Genomic DNA, 24,277 nt, shown 5'->3' with positions numbered 1-24,277 from the left:
AACACAAGTTCCCTGCTCATCCTACTGACATTATTTTCAAATGTCATTTGTTTCTCCAGACTTGGACACCATTGGGGAAACGGCGTGATGCAGATCGGATGATGGAGGCCATGGAGCGGATCCGCACGATTCAGCTCGAAGCACGACACTAAGATTCTGCTCGTGGCGCTTTTGGACTGGCTGCTTGGACTCTTTGTTGCTGGCTTTCTTATCAGCCTGAAGCCGGTTGCATGTTCCGTACTTTGGGCTACGGCCCCTTTTATTCTGTTGTTTCTCTATGTTAAACTTGTTGGATACTGCTTGTGGTGGGCTTTATTAATTTAAAGCCGCCGTTCTAAAAAAAACGACGTGTTCAATATTTAAGGCCCAGAAGAAATTAGGGTTGCATCAATGCAACTATCATAACTCGCCAAGATCGAGAGGAGATTTTTTTCGCCGAAGCCAAGCTACTACGGCAGTCAACCGAAGCTATCAGCAGTTTCTGCGGTAGGGTCAGTGGCTGGGTCCGATTGCTACTCTATCGACAAGAAGCAGTCCAATCTGCCAGAATATTGCTACTCCACATAGAGAAATCCCAAGCTACGAGTCCCGAGGGAATCAACTGTTGCTCCTGCTATTTTAAGCATGGAGGACAAATCAAAAAGTACTTCCACTAGTACGTAATGAAGATTAGTATTGTTGAGTACTACTAGATCTGTTTTATTCTCTCATACAATTGCCTGACACACACACACGGATTGAGGAAGATAGAAATATGGAAAGCAAGAGCTATCAAGGAAGCCGGATTTGCCACCTCAGTGGCCGTGTCGCCCCTACCATTGCGGCCACGTTTTTCTTGTGTATATGAACAAAGCAAGCTCAGCAGCGGCTCGAGAGTACCACGCATATCCACGAAAATTGGTTGGCGTGGACGAGCGCGCACGCTCCTGGTATCGCCAACCATCGAGTTGTTTTGGGGATGTGTGCCGTAAGTACTTTAGGTAGGTCTTGTTGCGTATATGTACGGCATACGAGTTGGTCTCCGTCTGGTCCTCACGGCGTGGTTGCTGGAAGCTTGTGACCGTCACATGGTGGAAGTAGTGCGTGTGCGGTCCAGCGAGGTCATTTATTATCCTAGCTTACCCCGCAACCCATCTGCTCATTCGATCATCAAAATCCAGTGAAAGAACCCTTGCTACAGCTCATGGCGAACGCCAACCAAGGTCCAGATTCGGTGGCCCTGCTTGTAGTCCCGTGCCTGGATTGCGGCAGGTTAGTGATGACGTTCGTGTCAGTTCGCTGGCGAGCGGTTCTACAACTACAAGTGTCACAATCACAAAGTAAGTGGATCTTGAGTCAACGAGTGTTTGCTTTTTTTTTTTGTGGATTCGATATCTTAGTCGTATTCTTCAATCCGTGGCAGCCGGGGAGAGGTGGATGTGATTTCTACATGTGGCAGGAAGCCTACGCGGAACACCTGGCTATGCTTGGACGGCGGCACCTCCGGTAGCGCAAATCAATCAAGGTCAGCAGGAAATCGCAGCACCAAATCAAGGTTGTCAGATGCAGGCGGCGGATGCATGGTGGGGTGGGGGCGTGGGGCAGCAGAACGGTGCACCGGAAGCCTCGCATTTGGCATCGGCGGCAAGCGAAGCTGCAGGATCTTCCCTCGCTGTGGCGGCTGTTGCTCAGCATCAGGCAACCATCGCCCTCGACCCTGCATCCATCAATTTGGTGGTGTCTGTTGGCAAGTAGCAGCACACATAGATAACACTTTGATGGCCAATTCTGGAAGATATCATAAAAAAGAAGATGAAAAATTAATAGGAAATAAGAGACGAAAATCAATCTGATCACCAATAGTAGAACATGTCATCAGCAGCACACACAAATAACATGAGATCTTAATTACCCAGTAATGCACGGAGGTTAGTTTTAAGCAACACATAGCCACATAAGTCAAAGGTTTTGGACAGATACAAGAGGAAATATTGTCACAATTTCTAAGTTGACAATACATAATTTATTTCACACAGCTGGATACTGAGCACTCATCATACAAGGGAAAAACAGTGGAAATTCAGTGATAAACCAGATTAATCCAAGTCAAAGGTTTTAGACATATACAAGAGGAAACATTGTCACAATTCCTAAGCTGACAATACATAATTTATTTCACACCACTAGGTTGTGAGCAATCATCATACAAGGGAAAAACGGTGGAAGTTCAGTGATACACCAGATTAATCACATTTCCACAGGTCGTTCATGTGTAGCTTTCTGAGGAACATGTAAACAATCTTTGGATTGTTGCAGACTTGCAGGTGTTCTTGCGATGCCCTCCCACTCCGCATATTGAGCATTTGGCTTTTTTTCCTTTTCTTTTGAGGGAGCTCACCCCGCTGTGGACATGTTGTGCTCTTGTGCCCTGGTTCGCGACATATATACTGCAGCATCTAGATGTGCCAGAAACTTACTTTTTTTGCTCTTTGCACCGAGATCATCATATTGAGGCTTGTCTCTGCTGCTGGTTGGTCGACCGGCCTTCTGTTTGCGTTCTGGAGCTGCTAAACCAATGAAATTTCCAACTGCACTACCTCCAGCATCACTCCCGCATACTTTTTGTGGTTCACGAACACACTCAATTCTGTACCTTTTGGCTTGTTGAACTCAATTTTGTGTTCTAAACCCAGACCGTCATGCTCAGAAGCTAAAGGGATCAGTTTATACATTGCTGATCTAAGAAGCTCCATTGCACAATCATATGCAATTTGGTTTGCATCACCAAGTTTTACAACCTCCAAAGCATGAGTATACAGATTTGAATGTCCGAATGTAATGGAGTTAACCGATATATGGTCTTCTGTGCGTGTGCCAACTGCTGTGGAAGTATATCTATTGCATCTTTCGTCCACCTCTAGAGGATGTGCTTTGATGGTATTTTCTCTATACCCAAGAAATCAAGAACCTACAATACAGAATATAACTGTATCACCATGTATGGTTTAGAAAATGATGCTGACAGCTAACGCTAAGCATGGCAATCCAGAACAGGTTCAGGAGACACATCTAATACTGGGGAAAAAGTGTGTATTTAATACTAATAGATTGCAGTAGAAGAAAGAAATTATTGTCATCCGAAACAAAGCCAAAAATAATAATCTTAATCAACATTAAAACAACAGATGAACTAACCAGCAAAGAGGCTATTGTCCAAATTGCACTCGGTCCAACTGAAGTTTACATGTTGAAAATGGGCCAAGAAATTAGCCCGTTAGTTCAATTTTCAAGTTCTGAAGATAAAAGCTGCCCATACTGCAAGTGACTGGAATACGCAATCGTATCACCAGTACGCTAAGAATATTGAAAATACATCATCGAGTAACAAAACGGAAAGAAATCACAGCAGAAATGAAGCAGCGGGTTGTGTTCATTGTGAGTAAAGAAACTGGACTGATAAGAAGCTTTGGCCACAGACCCGACCAAACTCAACTGAACTAGATCATGTGTTTGTTGTATCCAAACAGAAGGCCTCAGAGACACAACGTGTGCGACTTATCACTTCATTAGAGTTAGTACAGCTCACAGTTCACTGGCGAATCCATGATGAAAAGATTACGGTTGGCTCGTGCACGTTGGGAAATAATTAAGCATTCAGAATGAATTAACTCAATCTGCATAGGGATGCTTATTTTTTCAGAACAAGGTACTGCAGATGAATGAACAACACAAAAGACTGATCATAATTTCCGAGATCTAAATCGTTCAGATAAGCCTTTAGCGCAGTAGATACCTAGTTAAGCATGGCCAAGATGAACACTCCAGTTTCAACATGATTCAATCTCTTTTACCTTTTAGTCCAGCCGGGGGCTTGAGGGTCATCCTTTCCAGCTGACTGTTGCGAATCCGTCGCAGAGAAGCTTAATGCTTCACAGCCGTTGTTGATGGCCAATTGCAGGATTAGCGGCACATCGCCCACATCTCCCATGCTGGATTCAGCCGCTGACTGTGTGAGATTAGCCTCTGGCTCACCATCGGGAGCGAAGACGCCGCGTCCAAGATCCGCCAAGGGGAACCTGCAAGAACACTCGGACACACCTAAGTTGGCTGCCGCAAAAGAGTCAGAATCACTAGTTCGTCTTCTGCACTAGGGATCATACCTGTCCACCGGATCTGCTAGGAACTCGAATCCATCGCCGCCCTCCTCCGCGGTCGCCATAACCTCTCGGCTTTCTGGAGCGCGCCACAAATCACTCAATTGATAGTTTTTTTACTCTTCTCGGGGAAACATGTGGTGGGTGCGCGTTGTCATATTTTCTTTTTCCTGAAATCTAAAAAATGGCCGCGCACTTTTTGGTCGAACCGAGCGGCCGGCTCTCACAGCGCATGCATGTGGTAATTTATTTGTCTGCTAGTGCATGTAGGCGTGGCATTAAATACGTTCACACTGCTCCTTTAGTTTAAGAAAGACAGATCCATCTGCATTTATTTCGGGTTTTTAAAAATTCAAAAAACTATATCTTTCAAACCGCGCGTCGGAATTCAAATCTGTTTTCACCATTGAAATCCTCGCGACGAGATCTTTGAAACTAGATCCCGCATGGGTATATTTTGACGAATTTTTTTCGATGCCAACTTTGGAGCTATATAGTGCAACTCTATTACTGCATTGTGCAACTTTATTACTACATCGTGCAACTTTTTTCCAAAACTAATATTTGGAGCTGCGCCTTCGTATGAGGTTACAACCTAGCAACCACGACAACTTTGATGTGCGACTAGACTATTGCCTCGACGAAAGTCGATGTGCAACCTCCTCTTGTAATGTAGTCTAGTCGCACACACATTGATGTTTAGTTGGCTTGTAATGTAGTCTAGTTGCACATACATTGATATTTAGTTGGCTTGTAATGTAGTCTAGTTGCACACACATTGATGTTTAGTTGGCAGAAAGACTAATTGCACACGCATATGCTTAGTTGGCTTGTAATTTAGTCTAGTTGCACACACACTGATGTTTAGTTGGCAGGACACTAGTTGCACACACATATGCTCAGTTGGCGTGACAATCTAGTCTAGTTGCACACACATTGATGTTTAGTTGGCAGGACTTTTTTGGCACACACACATATGCTCAGTTGGCGCGGCAATCTAGTCTAGTTGCACACACATTGATGTTTAGTTGGCAGGAAGACTAGTTCGTCGAAACATCCCCATGCGGGATATAGTTTTGAAGAGCACGTTGCGAGGATTCCAGCGGTGAAAACGGATCTTAATTCCGACGCGCGGTTTGGAAGATATAACTTTTTGAAAATTTGAAAACCGAAACAAATGCATATGTGATCTGTTTTTTCCAACTGATTGTGACCGATGTGAATGTATTAAATGCTAAAAAATACATGCGCTAGCGGACAAAAATTACACACATACATGTCTATGCAGAGCAGACGCTAGCGGATAAAAGAATTTCTATTTTAGGTCGGCCGCTCGCGCATGCCAGCGAGCAGCCGGCCGCTACGTAGACTCGTCCTTTCTTTTTTCGTTTATGCCCATCCTGTACTGCGCGCTTATGTTATGTACCAACAGCACACTTCGTTGCCCCGCCGTTACCCCGCGTACACTTGCCTCAGGCCATACGTATATTTCCGTAGATGTGTATTAATGCCCGAACAGGCCCACCACAGCCGAACTGCTCCATTGGTCCACGTAGAGAGAGCAAACGAGCTCGTCCTCTCTATCGCCGTTCTTGCATATCCACCACTACTGCTCAGAGAGACACCACTATTAAAATCCGTCTGCTGCATCAAATCGCCATCACTACAAAGTCGCCGCCGTGCTCTCCTCTGCTGGGCCCTATTAAGTCACCTCCATCTGCTCCGGACCGGTTACGGCTCCACCCACGCCTCCGTGAGCTAACCCGCTGGATCCACTTTCGCCGGCCCATACTTGTTCCTGAGTCGCCCAGTGCCTCGCGCCTATGCTACCGTCTCATCCTTGCGGAGAGCCGCCGTGCCACTGCGGCCTTGAGCCGCCTCTACACTGTTTTCTGCTACACGCGCGGCCTTTAGAGCCGCCGCCCCGTGGCCATCTTCGCTAAACCGCCGCGCTGCTCCCTTGAGCCGCCTTTCTACCTCCGTTGCGGATCAGCCGCCCCCTGCTCCGTTGACTCGCCGTGGCTCGCCACGGCCGAGCCGCCGACCACGAGTCGCCCTACCTCTATCATGGGGCTCTGACTCTGCTGTTCTTCTACTGTTGAGTTGTTGACTTGCTTCAACTGTCACCAGAGTTATTCACTTCTTATCTCCAGAGATATTTATGGGTATGGACGCCACTAGAGAACAAAAGACCAAGGAGTTTGATTGAGTAAAAAAGACGAAGAATGGTTCGATCTTCATGTCGAAGCTTGGCTTGCTTGGTTTGTAGCCATATGAGAATATTCACTACAAAAAGGGGTTGTTATACCGCGGATATGAAGTATACGCCAACATCATTTTTTGCAATGATGTGAACGTACAATACAAGCTTCCACATTTATACTGCTGGGGTGCTGTTTGCACATATGAAAATTGAGTCAAATTGGAACCTAGTCTGCCATCAAAAAGGAGGGACCAGCCACGGATGCGTCACTTTGAGCCGCTCCTACTTGGGGCTGTATTGAGTCGCCAAGTTGTTTATCCATTATCAGCATCTGGGTTCATTCGATAAAAATATCAGGTGTTGTTTTTTCTATCTATTTTTAAATACATATTAATTTATCCAAAAACAATTGCTCTAGCCCATGATGTTCTCTATGCAGGACAATTATCCACTGCAAAGAAAGATCATTTTGTCACGGATATAAAGCTCGCGTCAATATTATCAAGCGCCAACATCTAACCATGCCGCATTGTTTAATAAATGTGTGTGCAAGCCGCCGCCTCGCTGGCTCAGTCTACAACAACAACACCGCAGCTGGCTCACCCGTCTGTGCAGGCTTACAACGCCACGACCGACTCATCTGCCTGTGCCGCTTCTGTTGTTGTGGTCGTCTTTACCGTCCGTCTCTCGTGGTCTGGTCTACATCAACACACCGGGTCGCACCTGTATGCACAAATTGCTTAACGAGCACGCGCAAGTCGCCGCTCCTGTTGCCCGGTCTATCTCAACAATTCTGAAGCAAGCCATAATATGTTATTAGCCTCCGCCTGCACCGGATGACTCAATAGACAAGCGCACAAGTCGCCGTCACTGCAGTTTGATTAACTTCAACAGCCAGCTGGGATGAACCGCTGGCCAGATTACTGACACAAATCATATGGGGTCATTTATAACCCGCCATGGTCGACCTCAAGTTTCCGTGGATTCATATCACGTTATCAACGCCAACGATATATAATGAGTGTTGCGAAGATCATTAACTGGCCACCTTGCTTTCAGCTTCAACATATGACAGTGTTCCGCCGTTCAAGCTATATGCCGGTTCATATCACGGTTAATTATGGAGAGTCTCAAGCCAACTCCTCCAGTCATCTTAAGACTCGGGGGCTACAATGATATGACTCAGTAAAATGACTGACAGTTTAAAGCAAGTCAAGAACTCCGGGTTAGTAGAGGGAAGATAACCCGATCCCGGGGGCTGCTGTTATATTGATAAAAATTTCAAGGCCGTCAGCAAAATTCCGACTCGCAATGATGCTTCTGGTTTACAATCCGGTTCAAGGGAAATCTCGTTTCCCACAAAGCACTGAAGCTCTCAATATCCGGTTCAAAATCCGGCTCAAGGATAATCTGTCTCCCATAAAGCTCTGAAATATCCGGTTCACAATCCGGCTCAAGGATAATCTGTCTCCCACAAAGTTTTGAAGCTTTCAAATCCGGTTTAAAGTTCTGGTTCAAAAAGAATTAATCTCTCGTAAGTTCGAGTTCTCAAAAAAATTAAAGGTTGCCAAAGAGAATTTGCTGCCATGATGCGCGGTTCAAACATGGGTATCCTGCCTTATGGGCTTATCTTATTATGGTTACATGGGGGCTTCCTGCTCATTGAGTGAAGCTATAATTACCCTTTGATCCGGCTTATACGCCATGCTTACAAAACACTTGAGGGTTTGCTACCCAGGTTAAAAGGGACCAAAGAGAGTCTGTTGCAAAAGCACAACTCAAACATAGGCGCCCATTGAGCACAGCTCAAAAGTATTGCTTGGGGGCTCTTTTGTTCTAGAGAACAAAGAGTTTTTATAACCCTTGTAATAGGCTTAAAAGCCAGGCTTGGAAGCCAGGTGTATTCACCTAAGACCCCCGGTTATCCTGGATTTTTAAGTAAGCCACCCCGTCCAGGTAATCCGAGAATGACCCGCCGAACGTTTGACAAGTCAATCTTATGCAGACACTGAACTTGTCAAAGTTAAAATGACGATTGGTTATGTGAACTCCATCTTATAAGGTTTGTATATAGGTTTAACCCGGTGGCTATGCGCCTCGTGAAAGCACTCGATTTTCGGCCTGGCAGCCCATGAAAAGCCTCGTTTTTTCGTTTGTTTTTATTCAACAGGTTTTTTTAGTTTTATCTAATGAGGCTTATAATGCTTTATGATTACAATTCACCGGTGTTTATTAACCCGGCCTAGTTTTTGACTATAAGTCGACCAGTATATGATAAGAAAATATCCGGTGTTTATTAACCCGGCCTGGCTTTGGACTATAAGTCGCCAACACATCATGATGTTAAATTCGTTAGAAACATTGTGCTCTAAGGTTTCGGATATTACCCCTTCTGGTTTACGATATTATAATCCAGCCATATATAATAATGGAGAAAGAACATTGCGTGTTCAAATTTTTGGGTTATCACACTTACTTCACAGGTATGATAAGCCGGCGGTGTGAGCAAATATCACATGTATGATATTTTGTTCTGATTATATACGGTTATGATTAAACCAGCCCTGGCTTTTGACGTTAAGTCGCCAGGGTATATGTTGTTTAAAACTCTATCCATGATTTGCGGAGCTATGACTTACATAAATGATTAAGCTCAAGCCCATCATCAAAAGGGTTATCAATTATTGATTTTCATAGAGGCTACAAGCTGCCGGGTTACAAACATCCCGGATTTTTATAATGGTTATTAATAACCAATATTATGATTGAGGTTTTCAAAGTCGCTTCAGCGCAATGGCTATTATTTTATCAATGGATATAATTTATTCTACAACGGAAGGAATATTCCCGAGTCGCTGCAGGCTTACGACTCGACACTTGGGGGCTACATCATTCAAGTTGAGATTACATCAAATATGCAAGTCTCATGTCGTTGCAAGCATGCACCATGACACTTGGGGGCTAATGCAAAGTCAATTTTTGCTCACCTTATTGAAGACCCGACCATCACATTGTAATGAGACGGCCCTTGGGGGCTACCAATTGCTCCTGTCAACAATTCAAGGTACACAAATCTTAAATCCATTATATTGAAAGGTCTATTACTCAGTTGGAAGAGTACAAAGCTCTTAACCTTATGGACGTGGGTTCGAGCCCCATGGATAGGATTACATCGTATGATATTATTGTCAATGAAGTATATATAAAGTCCCAGCTCAATATTATCGTACTAAGCTGGCCCTTGGGGGCTAGACATTGCTTCTCAAGTCTACATCTACAAAGTCCCTGCTCATTATTGCATAATGACCCGGCCCTTGGGGGCTACACCAGTTGAAGTTTTTGTGAGCATAAGACTATTACAAGTCCCATGTTGATGCAATCATGACAACCCGACACTTGGGGGCTACATATGTGGAATATTCAGTTTTGACTAGTGATTGAGATGAATAACCTGGATTTCTTCAAGGTTGCAACATTTATATTGAAGCAAGTCTTAAGATGTTACTATGCTTCCTTCTTAAGACTTGGGGGCTACGGGTAATATGCATATAAAGAAGGAATATCTTAAAATTCTAAGTTTTGAGCAAACCAAGACGATCAATGGTGTGACCCGGCATTGGCAACAATCATGACCCAGAATTATCAATTTTTTATGACCCGACGATTTTCAGAAATCACAACTCGGCAAGTTCTACATTTTCAAAGCCGACTGGATATCAGTTGAATATTTCAAAACCAATATTTTTGTCAAGTAAGAGCATTGAATGCCAACTCAAATGGATTATGAAGCTGGTCTATTGACCCGGATTTTCTAGAAGGAGGAAATGACAAGGACTTAAGGATGATCAGGTGCCGACTTACAAAATATTTAACCCGAAGCACAACCTGTAAAATTTGCTCCTTGTTTATATTGTAGATCAGTTTAACATGGATAAATCCAAATTAAACTGGGGGCTAATGTCGGGGATATACCCCGCGGCGTAACCCGCCGGATGTATGACCCGGCGAGAGTGTGGCGACTCACTTGTGACCCGCCCGGAGTTTGGCGACTCAAGAGTGACTCGCCTGATCTTGGCGACTCATTAGTAACCCGGCGGGCAAGTTAGACGGATGACAAGGCCCAATGCCCAGAAGGCCGGCTCACCTTTATGGTGGGCCGGCTTAAGAGAAAAGGCATAAGGAATATTCTCCTACATAGGAAGCAAGACTAGGACTCCACTTGTAATAGATTAATCCTAATCCTACTAGGACTAGTCATGTAACCTGCCCCTTCAACATATATAAGGAGGGGCAGGGCACCCCAAGAGAGACAGAAAATAATGGTTGAGGCTAGACACAACTAAAGGGGAGCCGGCTTATGCGGCGACTCCCTCATGAGCATAATGAGACCTAGCCACAAACATCATGTAGGGCTATTACCGGATGATGTTTCCCGGGGCCCGAAGCTGTCTAAATCCTTGTCTTGTGTGTTGATCCGCATCGCGTCTCTCGATAATGACCAACCCCTTCAAGCTACCGCATAGATGCGTTGGCCTCACGACTAAGTCCTCACACTAGGACATCTGCCGTGACAATTCCACGACAGGTATGAAGAAGGATATTGCCGATATATAGCAGTGTGTGATGTATGTCAGAGAGTGAAGGCAGAATATCAGAAACCAGCAGGATTACTGCAGCCTATGCCGATACCCGAATGGAAGTGGGACAAGCTTGGCATGGATTTCATCACCGGATTGCCTAGGACCCCATCGGGATATGACTCAATCTGGGTAGTAGTTGATCGTTTGACAAAGGTAGCTTACTTTATCCCCGTGAAAACCACCTATACAAGCGCGAAGTTAGCCAAAATATATATGACCAGGATCGTATGTCTTCATGGAGTTCCGAGGACCATCGTATTAGATAGAGGGACACAATTTACCTCAAAGTTTTGGAATCAGCTGCACCAGACTTTGGGTACCAGGATAGAGTTCAGTACAACCTTTCATCCGCAGATAGATGGACAGACAGAGAGAGTCAATCAGATTCTGGAGGACATGTTGAGAGCTTGTGCGCTAGATTCTGGATCTAGTTGGGATGATAATTTGCCTGACGCCGAGTTCTCATACAACAACAGTTGCCAGGCTAGTTTGAAGATGGCTCCTTTCAAAGCTTTGTATGGAAGAAGATGTCGGACACCGTTAATGTGGGATGAAGTTGGAGACCACCAGTTGTTTGGACCGAATTTGATCAAAGAGTCCGAAGAGAAGGTTAAGTTGATTCGAGACAGACTGAAGGTAGCTCAGTCCAGGCAGAAGAGTTATGCAGATACTAAGCACAAGAAGATAGTCTATGAGATTGGAGACCGAGCATATCCTCGTGTGTCACCTCTATGAGGAGTTAAACGTTTTGGAGCTATGGGAAAGTTAGCCCTGAGATTTGTAGGACTGTACCGAGTTTTGGAACGTATGGGAGATGTTGCCTATAAGTTGGAATTTGCCGAAGGATTGTCAGGAGTTCATGATGTGTTTCACGTTTCTAGTTGAAGAAGGGTCATGCTGAGATGGCCGATAATCCAATAAGAGATACAGTGCCCCTGGAAGCAATTCAGTTGGATAGTGATCTGACCTATGAGGAGAAACCTGTCAAGATTCTCGAGTTTGCCAGCCGGGTTACACGCAGCAAGGTTATCAAGTTTTGCAAAGTTCACTTGAGCCACCATACCGAGGATGAACCCACCTGGGAACGAGAGGAAGATCTACGGAGACCACCCACACCTATTTTCTAGCCAACCCGAATCTCAAGGGTGAGATTCATCTTAAGGGGGGTAGGTTTGTAACATCCCAATTTTCAATTTGGATGTCATACCTAGGTCATCATATGCATATCATATTTTATTTGCATTTTGGTTTGATCCTAGAAATCTTAAGCAACTCAAGGACCCAAGGAGAGAGTTGGAGGCTTCGTTTATTTTCATATTGAATTTTCTCAAATTTGAAAAGAAGATCATTTTGGTTTTAATATTTTTCTCACCGAAATATTTCCAATATTAAAAATAAAAGAGAGGGGATAAAAGGACTTCTCCAAAATAAAAGAAATATTGGAGGAAAAATGTTAAAATCAAATAAATATTTTATTTGGATTTTATTCAAGGTTTTATTCGAATTAGAAAAAATAAGTATTTTTTAAAATTGCATTTTAGGCCAGAAAAATGTTCACTTTGTTCTAAATATTTTATTTAGACGGTGAAAACTGTTTTTGGCATTTTTAGAATTTTTTATATTTATTTAGGATTTTCTTCAGCGGAATTTATTTTATTAAAAAAACGCGAACCGACCTAGGAGCCGGCTCGGGCCGGGACTCCCAGGCGCCCTGCCGTCGCCAGCCTTTATAAGGCGAGGCCCGAGGCTGCCCGCCCTAAGCCGCCGCCAGCCCAAGCCACGCCCCGCGAAACCCTAGCCGCCGCCGCGCCGCCGCCACCTCGCGTCGCCGCCGCCCCACGCCGCGCCATTGCCGGAACCCTACCCCGCCGCCGGCGGCCGGTTTTTTCCGGGTTTTCATCGGTTTTTTTCTCGTAAACCTTAGATCTACTCTGTTTTTTATAGATCGGTTTTTCTCGGTTTTTCTTCGGTTAGATCTGTTCTGCGAACGTTCGTTCGTTTAGTTCTTATAACAAACGAATTCGTTCGTTTGTCTCTATTAGCGGACGTTCTTCCGATAGATTTTTCTTTTTCTGTTTTATTTTCGCCAGGGACCTATCCGCGATTGTTTTTATCGCAGATTAGCCCCTGATCTTCAAACCCTCGCAACTTTTTAACCGTTCATCCAAATCTAGTGAAACCAACGCCAAAATCTTCGTCTCGAACCCCTCTTATCAGTTAAGCAACTTGAACATGATTTTTACAATTTAAAATTTGGTTGGAAGCAGATTTGAATTCGAACTTCTTTCGATCGTAGTTTGAGTTTCGTAGCTCCGATTTGAGTGTTTCTTTTTGCTAATCAAAGCTCTTCGGTTGAACTTTCAATTTGGACTTTCTCATCTAAGTTTTACCTTTGCACCTATTGCTTGATTGCTTATTTATGCTATTGTTTGTTTGTGATAGAGTTTCCGGAGTGCGAAGCGTGCTACTACGAGTCTCTAGGGTTGTAGATCGTCAGCAAGGCAAGTAACACTTTGATCATACCCCTTTATTACCCAGTTTTTATGCATTACCTTCAACCCTCAAACATTGCATGAGTAGGATTGATAAAATGTGGGCATTGGGAAGTAGATGATGAGGTAGAACCTATTGTCCTTTATATCAAACCCTAGGAGTTACTTCTACGTTATGCTTATACTGCTATGCTATGCTCGTAGACGTGGTTTGGTTTGAGTGATCCATGACAGTTGTGTGTGTTATTATGAACTAAGGGTTTATTTAAGGTGGCTACTTTAACACACATCTGGGTGGATTGTTTGTGGGCACCTGGGGCAATCCAGTGCTGTCCAAGGAGATCCCGGGGAATCCGTGTGATCATCCTATGGTCCGCCACCCAGGCTCAAAGGGATCATATTGTATTTCATGTTGGAAACTTCCATGTGCAGCCACAAGCCATTATGGGCTCTGGCATAGTTGAGTAGGTTGTGTGACCTCTTTCAGTGGTAAACTAGCAGATGTAGGGGATGTAGGTGGTACAGTTTACCCGTCAAAATGGCTAATGCTTCTGAAAGACTGTGTCTCAGTCATCCGTTTCTCAAACACCATGCAGTGCGAGAAAATCCAACGGAGGAGATCACATATTGTGGGGAAAAGTGCGCACACCTCTGCAGAGTGTATAAACTAATCATGATTAGCCGTGTCCCCGATTATGGACATCTTGAGTATCTGGTGCTTGAATTATTATGTTGATCTGATCACTATATTTAATTTACTTGTTGGGTTAATGATTACTTTAATTGGGATTGAGATGGGGTTTACCATTCTCAATGTTTATCAACTACCATGATAGTTAAATAAAATATATTCCTTTGTTGTAGGGAAAATTTGGCTTTTCGCAAAAACATAATAACCATAGAGCCTCCACCAGCCAAATATGCATATAGTTGTAGCTGTTACATGTTCATTGCTCTATAGTGTTATTTTTCTAGCATATTCCAGGGAAACATATAGTGTTAGTACAGGGAAACATAATCCTCAGAACATAACAAAACTTGTCAGCTCATGGGGAAGCTATTATAACTCCAACCCCCGAGCCTTCCAATTGCCTGTAACCACCAAAATGGATCGTCCAATATGTATTGTCTGGCTACTCTTTGGGAACTTGAAGTTCAGTCCAGTCGTTGATGAAATCCCTTAATGCCTGAGATTTGATGGTTGTTTGAGGCACATATTTCAGATGACGTGGTCCAAGCTCAATCGCCCACTTAGCAACCCAGGTAGTGTCCTCCCTGTTTTGGATGATATCTCCTAGAGGGGCGGAACTAACCACAGTTATAGGATGTTACCGAAAGTAATGCTTCAACTTGCGACTAGCCATAAAAACACCAAACACAAGTTTTTGACAATGTGGATATCTCTGTTTGGACTCTGTCAAAACTTTGCGGATGTAATAAACTGGCCATTGTGGGATCCCTTCCCGAATTCATTTTGGGACGAGGACCAAGGCCACTATAAATAGGACTTAGCCACCACCATAGCGGGCGACAGATCATTCAGATCATCCTCACACCTACCAGCTCATCGAGCACAAGAACACCTCTCCTCCCGAGGCTGATCTCCATTGTACTAGTTCATCCTCAGCCCCTCGAGGCCAATCCACCACAAAGCAGGTGTTGGCGTTCTGGGAACGGGAGTCCCCAGACTTGCCTGGATGCGGTCCATGATGTGGCTCCGTCCGCGGCCCCGTATGGCCCATGTTCACCAACAAACACTCAAGACCCTCACGAGGGGCCGAGCCTCGCAAGGCGGACGATGCAATACCTCCTTGGGGGCGGCCCCACCAGGCTGGCTCGCGAGGGGCGGAGAGGTCAAGGCAAGGGGCACCTCATGAGGTTCCTGTGACGCAAGCCTTGACGACCAAGGCCAGGCGGGCGCCAGCGCGCAGTGTCGTCGTTTCCTCTTTGGTGCTAAAGAGGCAAGCGCAGGCGAGGAGTCCCGAGGCAGCAGGCAAAGGTTTCCCTATCGGTGCAACGAGACCAAGACCAGCAGGATGGCAGGACGGAGGTCACCGTGGAGAAGCGAAGATGGCTGGCGTAATCCTCGGCGTCGGGATGAGGGGCATGCTCATTGCAGATGGTACCAAGCGCCTGGCTAGCCTTCATCCTGAGGTCCCAAAGCATGGGAGCATGCTCGCACAGTAGTGTCTACCGGCGAAGTACCACCTCCCTGCTTTGCTGCGCGAAGGACTCGACGCTGACAACCCGCCGTTGAAGAGAGAGCAGGTCGGCATGGGCAGAGGCCAGCTCGGCCTACATCGAGATCAGGGCGGCTGTGGCGGCTTTGTTGCGATGTTCCGCCTCAGCCAGCCCTGACCTGAGGGCAGCGGTCCTGCACACACCTTCGGCTTCCACGAGCTTCAGCTTCAGGTCATACCTGCCAGCAAGATTCGCACGAGCCTCGGCCACCCTGCGGTCGACCTCCTCCTGGTCCCTGGCCTCACGCGCGCCGACAGCATCCTTTGCTTGGGGGACTTGGCGCTCCCTCATCTCTAACCGCTCACGCTCAAGGCTGTGCTTCGTGCCCTCCAGTAACAGTGCTTCCTCGCGCCTCAAGATCTCCTCCTCGTCGGATGTAGCGCCCTTCATCGACGCCAGGGCAACTCTGCGCGCCTCCACCTGCTGCTCCAGGGAGGTGTTCAAGGCCTAGAGCTCCCGCCTGCGCTCCTCGGCCGCCGCGCGGCGATTGTCCACCTCCCTGGCCTCCTCCTAGGCCCGGGCGCTGGCCTCTTGTGAGGTTGACAGGGATGCCTCGGCCTTCGCATTGGCGTGCCCGCGCTGGAGGCGCCTGAGGTTGATAGCCACCTTCAGTTGATGCCACTCCTCCACCAGCCGGAGGCCTTCGGCTTCAAGGCGAGCGTCCACGTCCGCGAGTTCTCCATCGAGCTGGCTCATCGTGCCCATTGCCTCCTGAAAGAGCTCATGGCAGATGACACTCCGCTCATGTGCAAACTTAAGCACGCAACCAGGTCTGTCCTCTGAAGCGGGGGTAGCCGACGGGATCCGAAGCGGCTCACCCCCTTTCGACAGGGAGCTAGGGGCTGGCGCCTCCCGGGACGCCGGCCGGGCTTCGGCAGGGGCACGGATGGGTTGAGTCCCATTGCTCGAAGAAGAAGCCAGGATCGAGGTCATCCAGCCGCCATCCACAACTAGAGGAGGATCCCTTGGCACACTTGTCGCGGCCTAGGCGAGCCCACGAAGGAGAGACGGCAAAGGTGCAGGCTCCAGGTGCCAGGCTAGCATGTTTGCCTCTCTCGACGACCTCACGCTGGGTGCGGCATGCTGGCTTGGGGCGCTCAAGGCCAGCGGGGAATTCGAGGCAAGAGAAGGTTGCTTCTTGAGAGACTTCGCCGCCTTAGCAGAAGGGACCCTAAGGAGCCACAGTCAGGAGGACAAGCGGAACTCGAGAAATTAGAAAGACAAGGTACTCACTCGTCTATGGCGATATACTTCCACTGCTTCAACGGCCGGAAGGCATCACTACTGCATCTTGGAGACCCTTTCCTCTTGCGGAGCACATCAATGTCAAGACAAAGCCTGCCGAAGCCTTGGACATGGCCACCAGCGCAGGGTGCGGCTGGTGGGGCACCTGAGGAGACGACCTTGGGAGTGCTGGGCTGAGGGGATCCCACTGGCTCCACCTCATGATGACCAGCTGAGACCTTGGAGGCTTCGGCCTCAGGAGCAGCGGATTGCATCTCCCCTCAGCTGTCACCCCAGGGCAAGAGTCGCGGGCTCCCGGGGGTGGCACCTCGGGAGCCTCGAGTGGTGCCGACGCCTCAGCACCCACGCCTCCGTCCTCCAGCGGAGCTCGCCCCCTGCATCCACTCTTGGGGTAAGTTCGGCGCTGGCGGCAGGGAGGGGAACCACGGAGACAGGGTTCTCGCGAGGCCCTTCAAGGCCGACTGGATGCAGGCCCCATTCATCGAAGGGGGCATCTGCCCCACGAACTCCACCCTGTTCGAGCAGCAGTACAAAAGACAGCCCTCCTACGGCATATCGGCTGGTTACGGGTCTCCCATCATGACCTCGAGCACCGTTCTTCGCGCCTCGAGCTGAAGCCCCGATTCCTATAGCCTCATGCGATCCTGGCGGCCGGACAGGGCCCACATCGGCCGGGAATGGCGCTGGAGTGTGGCGACGCGGCGTCAGAGGAACTCCTTCATCACCATGGGCGCAGTCACGTCGAGATCTTTCAGCCTCTTCAACCGGAGCCAGACGAAGGCAAGGCCGGGGTCCGCGAGCTTCTCGTGGCCCTAGCCGGAGCTGGGAACGGGGGGCGCCAAAGGGAGCGAGAGCAGGGGGCTGAGCACACCGACGTCCACGAAGACCCACCGTGTCCGAAACCCGCTCGCAGATGGTGGGAGCTCAAAGTCAATCCCCGAGTCTGCCATCACAACCACGACCTGGAAGCTCAGGCATCCCGAGCATCGTCGAGGATCGGTCAGGTGCAGTGAGAAGAAATGGCGCAGTAGGGCCACTGAAGGAGCAATGCCCACCATGGCATCGCAGACGAAGGCGAAAACGGCAAGAAGGGAAACGGATTGGGGATCTGGGTGCAGCATATGGATCTGATAGTGGGAAAGCACGACGTTGAAGAAGGTGGAAAAGGGGGGAACCAGGCCAACCCACAGGGCGTCAATGGAGAATTGGACCTCGGTTGCTGTCCTATCAACATAGGCGTGGGATGCAGGCCAGGCCACCGTCTTCCCCCATTCATTGAAGCCAGTGGCGAGTGCAAGGCGGACCTTGTCCATGGCTTCCTGGCTGAGCACCAACGATCGACCAACGGCGGATTCAATGCTCGAAGGTGGCTCAGCTGAAGACTGGGACTTCTTCTTCCCCTTCTCCATTCGGCTCGGCACCATGGCGACGGGGAGGGCCGAGCTCAGGTCAAGTTGGGAGAGGAAGTTATTGTTTTGGAAGGCGGAATAATTGGAGAAGTGCGTCGCCAGCAATGAGGGAATAACTGTGTAAGTCACGGTGGCCGCCAAGCTAGGCGGATATCAAGGTTGCATGGGGAAGCAGGGCCGCCCACGTCCCGTCAATCGCCACGCGTCAACTGAGGCCGCAGGCTGTTGGGGCCCATGGTGCTCTGCACTTTCCCCTTGGCTTCTCCTCGAAGCCAAGTCCGAGCGTGCGTTGGGCCCGGGGGCTACTGTTGGCGTTCTAGGAACAGGGATTCCCAGACTTGCTTGCCTGCGGCCCATGACGTGGCTCCGTCAGTGGCCCCGTACGGCCCATCTTCACCAGCAAACACTCAAGACCCTCGCGAGGGGCCGAGCCTCGCGAGGCAGACGATGCAAGACCTCCTCAGGGGCGGCCCCACCAGGCTGGCTTGCGAGGGGCGAAGAGATCAAGGCAAGGGGCACCTCGCGAGGTTCCTGTGACACAAGCCATGACGACCAAGGCCAAGCGGGCACCAGGTGGGCGCCAGCGCATAGTGTCCTCATTTTCTCTTTGGTGCTAAAGAGGCAAGCGCAGGCGAGGAGTCCCGAGGCAACAGGCAAAAGTTTACATATCGGCGCAACGAGACCAAGACCAACAAGATGGCAGGATGGAGGTCACCATGGAGCCCAGGACGGCGTCACCACCAGAGCCTTTTGCAGGCGAAGACTATCTTTTGTCAGGATAGCTTGTACTAGTTGTCCTCCTTCAAATTGGCCGTTGTGGGATCCCTTCCCGCCTAATATTCCGAAAGAGGACCCGGGCCTCTATATATAGGGCTAGCTTCCACCATAGGGAGGGATCTCATCTTGGACCGGATCCATTCAACCAAGGCCACCACACAAACTCACCAAGCACAAGAGCACCTCTCCTCAGGAGGCCGTTCTTGCCTTGTAACTGTTCATCCTCAGCCCAAGAGGCAATCCCCCACACCACATTGGAGTAGGGTATTACACCACATCGGTGGCCCGAACCAGTATAAATCTCGTGTCCCTTTGTTCTGCGAGTTCGATGCGCTGAGCCTTGAGATCGCAGTGAGGGCGTGAGCTACAGGGAGGAGAGATCTCGTGCGCACCCGAGTGTTCGAACCTCAATGGTTTTGCCAGAACCCGAAATCCGACAGCAGGAGTAGGGTTTTACACCGCAAGATGGCCCGAACCTGGGTAAACTGTTGTGTCTCTTGTCCGTCGGGTTCGTCGAGCTAGGCCGTGGGATTAGCGAGCAGGCAGGTTGGGGAGGACGAGTTCTTCGCACGCACCCCAGTGGTTGAACCTCTCAAGGGTCTGCGAAAACCTGAAGTATTCATTTCCAGGGTTTCTGTATTCATTTCCGCTTCTGCAAAAATATATGAAAACAAATGTGGTAGCACTCAATTCCGTCTGTTTCCACTCCGTTTTCACCCCTAATCGCATCTTTAAGCAGTTTGCCCGTGAAGTGAATGTGGCCCTTCCCAAGCTCGAGGCTACACATCCGCTCAGGTGGTCCTAGTGCACCATCACCTTTAGTTCATCCGACCAGCTCAAGTGCATGGCAACTGTCGGCGCCCTCTCGATGCTCTGTTCACCCGTCATCAGCAACGTCCTCATTACCAAAACCCTAATCGATGGCAGTGTGGGGCTCAATGTTCTATCTATCGAAACATTCGACCGACTCTAGGTGACCTATGACCAGCTGCAGCCCACCAAACCCTTCTTAGGAGTGACCGACGGCTCCACCACCTCGATTGGGAAAATCCACCTCCCTGTAACATCCGTCCAGCGCGACAACTACCGCACAGAGCTCATTGACTTCGATGTCGCCCACATCCGTCTTCCATACAATGCCATCCTTGGGTACCCGGCACTGGCCAAATTCATGGTAGTGACTCATCATGGTTACAATGTCCCCAAGATGCTAGGGAGCCGCGACGTCATCTCAGTCGCTTGCGAGGAGAAGGACGCGGTGTGCTCCCTCGAGCACGCCTTCCAGGCTGCAGTTGTCGAGAACCTTGACAGCGAAGGCACCATCTACCCTCTCGAGGCTCGAATCCCCAAGAAGAAGAAGTAGCTTCCCTACCAGGAACCTCAGGGGAGCGTGGCGTCCGGCGGCACTACCTCAGGACCTTCGCCCACGGATGGGGCGGCTCCCTCCCTCGCATAGGAAGGCGCGCCTGATGCCCTCCTCAGGCTGGGCTCAGGGGCTCTCTTCTGGAGGGCCTCTAACTTAGCCAATGTCACGGGGGAGGCACTCGGGCACCACGTGGAGGCATGCTTCAATGCGCGTTTCCACCAGGAGGGCACAAGGCACGGGGTGCCAAGTGCTCAGGAGTTCATCATCAAGGCAACCGAGGAGCTTCAAGAGGCGAGAGCCATGCACGGTGACCGTCATCCACCACCTGGCGCGGCTCCTTGTCCTGGCGAGGACAGCGAGCTGCGCGTCTACGTCAACATCCCAGGGCTCAACAGGACCGCGTCAGCGGCTCTACTGGCCGTCCTGTGTCGGCCGGTGCGAGAGCCCCCCCTCACAGCTACGTTCGCATGCCCTTTGGCTTGCCAAACATGGTTGTTGCATCTCAGCACCATATGCAGAGCGTCATAGCGGCTTAGGAGGCCAGGCACCAGGCGGTCCTGGCGGAGATGGCGATGGTTCTTTGCAACCCCTCGGGCCTCCGGAGCCCCCCGAAGCTCAGGACCCAGGCGGCTCGTGAGGAGCGACTTCTTCAGCACTCGTCTTCGGTTACTTCAACACCTCTTCAGCAATGGTGCGAGGTGACATTTTCCAGTTTATTCAGTTGGGGGCACCCCTCGGGCCGCACTATCCCCAGATCGCATGGGCCTGTCCCTATGACATGTATCTTCTAGTCGTTTAGCTGGGAGCGCCCCTCGGGCTGCATCATCCCCAGGCCGCGTGGGTCTGTCCCTGTGGCATGTACCATTCTTTGCACCTATTAGAACTAGCTTACCTCCTTCCATAAGTTATTTCATGATTATCATCTGCCTGTCCGGCGCTTCGTTGCCATGATCGTCGTACGCCCTTGCAATCCCACCCACGACCACCTCATGTTTAAGGGCAAGCACGGCGTCTGTGCTCGGGTCCGTCCCTGCAGCGTTGCTAAACCCAAGAGGCTGAGCTCTGGCTCACAGGCTAACACCCGTCTTCGTCACCTCCCATGGTCCTTGGTGCCTTGCCCTCGCATGAGCTAATCACAGGCGGATGAGCTAAGGCGCGCGACCCGGTGCCTCATCACCACGGGAGCCGCGCGCCAGCTGTCTTTCTTTAGGATCTTCGCATGAGAAGACGGGGCACGGCGTCTGTGCTCGGGTCCATCCCTGCAGTGTCGATAAACCCACCGACTAAGCTCTGTCTGGCCGGTCGGCCGCACTCACGTCACCTCTTGGGGTCGTTGGTGTCTAGCCTTCTCATGCAATAACCTTAGGAGATTCACTCGGCACAGGTTACCTAAACATCTTGCAGGTTTATCACAAGTTCTCAGATATCAAATTCAGGCGCAACCCGCCTTGAGGTAGGGCCTCGTGAGTCCCGCACTGGCTCACGAGTGCCCATACAGACCTCCTCTAGACCTGCCATGCAAGCCACGTGTCAAGGCGGGGCTGTACACACCCCGGGGGCTCCACTCAGAGGGAGCCCCCTCCCATGCACCAGTGGAAGCACCACGCTCCGCGCTGGCAGTCGACACGGTCGAGGAGCGGCTATGCCCGTACAAGTGCGGAAGCGCCATGCTCCGCGCTGGTGATAAGCCACCAGGCTCAATGTCCAGCCTCACTGCAATGCTTTCCCTTTGGGAGAGTCACGCGAGGGGGCTGGGCATGGGGGGCTACGCTCATGTCATGCCTGGGATACGCTGCCCTGCCAGGTCCCTTGGACCTGGTCTTCACACGCCCCTCCCGAGCGGGACCTCGGCGAGGAAAGGTATGAAGGTTTTTTCGTACGTCAAGGGGGACTCCTGAGCATCGCGACTCAGGAGCCAAACTGGTCACATAGCCCCTCACCCCTTGGTCTCGCCCTGGCAATCCGAGCGAGCCAACGGCATCTGAGCTACGCATAGGGCCAGGCCCTACCGACGCAGAACTCCAAGTCCTACCCTTGCATCTCCTTCCCTAGGGTTGTTCCGCATGTCAAGGGGGACTCCTGAGCATCATGACTCAGGAGCCTAACTGGTCACATAGCCCCTCATCCCTTGGTCTCGTCCTGGCGATCCGGATGACCCAACGGCGGCTAAGGTACGTGAGGGGTCGGGCCTTGCTGACGCAAAACATTAAGAAAATGGGGAGGAAATTGCAAAATCCTAGAAAATTATTCCAATACATACTGTCTCTTAAAGGTGCCAAGCATATAAGTTTTTAGTCCTCCACGAGGCACGATACATGTTGCAGGAGATAAAATGGAGCGAAGCGCCGCCATCAAGCTTCTTCTTCAGCCTTGGGTGTTGTCATCACCTGCGAGGAGCGCCCCGTCATCGACAACGTCGCCGTCGCCCGTGTCGTTAGCCGTGGCTGTAGGTTCGGTGGCGCCATCAACCATGGTCGCAGGGTCGATGGCGAGGAACTTACGCAGTAGGGCCTCCACCTGGTCCTGCACGGCTTCAGCAGCAGCGGCGCGGTGCTCCGGGTCCACTAGCTCAAGCAAGGCCCCAAGGTCGAAGCTGGGGTCATGAAGATGGAGGTGACTAAAGACGCGCATCACAGCTGAGGTGGAGAGCGTGCGGGCTTCACCTTCCACCATGGGGCCAACCCCAACAACGACGCCCTCGAGCGCCATGACAAGCCGGGGTAGCAGCTCGGCAGGGCGTTCCTCTGCAGTCACCAGCGGCTCCTTCACCCCTTCCTGTAGAGATCCCGCAATGCCTTGCGGGACCTCTGCTCAAGGGAGTCGAAGGCTGCATGCTTCTCGGCAAGAAGTTTCGCCTTTACCTCCAGCCGGGCCTTCTCCACATCCATCTCCTCCTTCAACTTCTTGAGGCGGTCGTGTTCCATAGCCTGCTTCCGGCCCACTTGCTCCAGCTCAGCGTCGCGGTCAGCAACAACAGCCTCACGAGCCTTCAGCTCCTCCTCCCGCACCTCAAGCCGGCAGGCCTCGGTGGCTTACCCGTCACGGAGGGCCTTCAGCTTGGCCTCCGTTGTTTAGCAGCGTTCCTCGGCGTCCTTAGCGTCCTTCTCCGCCACATTGCGGGCTGCCGCGGCCAGGCCAGCCACCCGCTCACCCTCCTTTGAAGCTTCTGCGGCTTGGCGCCAGGCCTCCCTAACGGACCCGTCGGCCAAGAGCCATCCGGAGATCAGCTCCAGACGCCCTGACGCCCTGTGCCGGTCAGGCTCCTGAAGATCACCCCAGAGTTGATCCAACATGGAGAGGGCATCATCTAGAACACTGGGCAAGGCGGAAGAATCACGACCCGGTGGCATGACGGACGGGTAAGGAGGCAGAGTCAACGCGAGGATCGGCGAGGCAGCATTGGCAGAGGGGGCCGGGGGCTCCGAGGGCTTCGAGACCTCAGCAAGCGCGCTGAGGGCGGGCGCCTCTGGAGTCGGCTTGGCCGCGGAGATCGCCTCCCCCTGAGGCCACCCCCGAGCTTCAGGAGGACGACCCAGCCGCATGAGCGCGCAGACCGAGCCCGTCCTTCCATGCCAGAGGTGGCGCAACTACGGTAGGATGCTGGGCCTCGATGGTCCTGGCCGACTCCTTCTTCTTCCTCACCACCGGAATTGGCCTAGCTGTATGAGAGGGAAGCATCAAGACACTATGACAAGATCAAGAAATCAAGACAAGATGATGCGCTTACTGGTCTGTGGCGACGTAATCCCTTGGCCTCTTCACGAGTGCGAG

General features: G+C 50.2%; 1 protein-coding gene and 1 long non-coding RNA gene across 2 annotated transcripts; one reads left to right on the top strand and one right to left on the bottom strand.

Moving 5' to 3' along the window:
* Positions 1-1,102: 1,102 nt before the first annotated feature.
* On the top strand, positions 1,103-2,411 carry LOC123151989 (uncharacterized). The gene is made up of 2 exons (XR_006475969.1): positions 1,103-1,319; positions 1,403-2,411. It is a non-coding gene; the product is annotated as an uncharacterized lncRNA (long non-coding RNA).
* LOC123151988 (uncharacterized) lies at positions 2,059-4,330 on the bottom strand. Its single transcript, XM_044571603.1, has 3 exons — positions 4,140-4,330; positions 3,831-4,055; positions 2,059-2,947 (listed from the first exon to the last, which is right to left on the bottom strand). Exons 1-3 carry the CDS (start codon positions 4,196-4,198, stop codon positions 2,926-2,928), a joined length of 306 nt encoding a protein of 101 aa, XP_044427538.1. The 5' UTR covers positions 4,199-4,330; the 3' UTR covers positions 2,059-2,925.
* Positions 4,331-24,277: the final 19,947 nt, after the last annotated feature.

Source organism: Triticum aestivum, chromosome 7A (genome assembly GCF_018294505.1).
Source record: "Triticum aestivum cultivar Chinese Spring chromosome 7A, IWGSC CS RefSeq v2.1, whole genome shotgun sequence".
Taxonomy (NCBI): Eukaryota; Viridiplantae; Streptophyta; class Magnoliopsida; order Poales; family Poaceae; genus Triticum; species Triticum aestivum.
The sequence above is the reverse complement of the archived record's forward strand: the minus strand, read 5'-3'. Positions and strand labels throughout refer to the sequence as shown.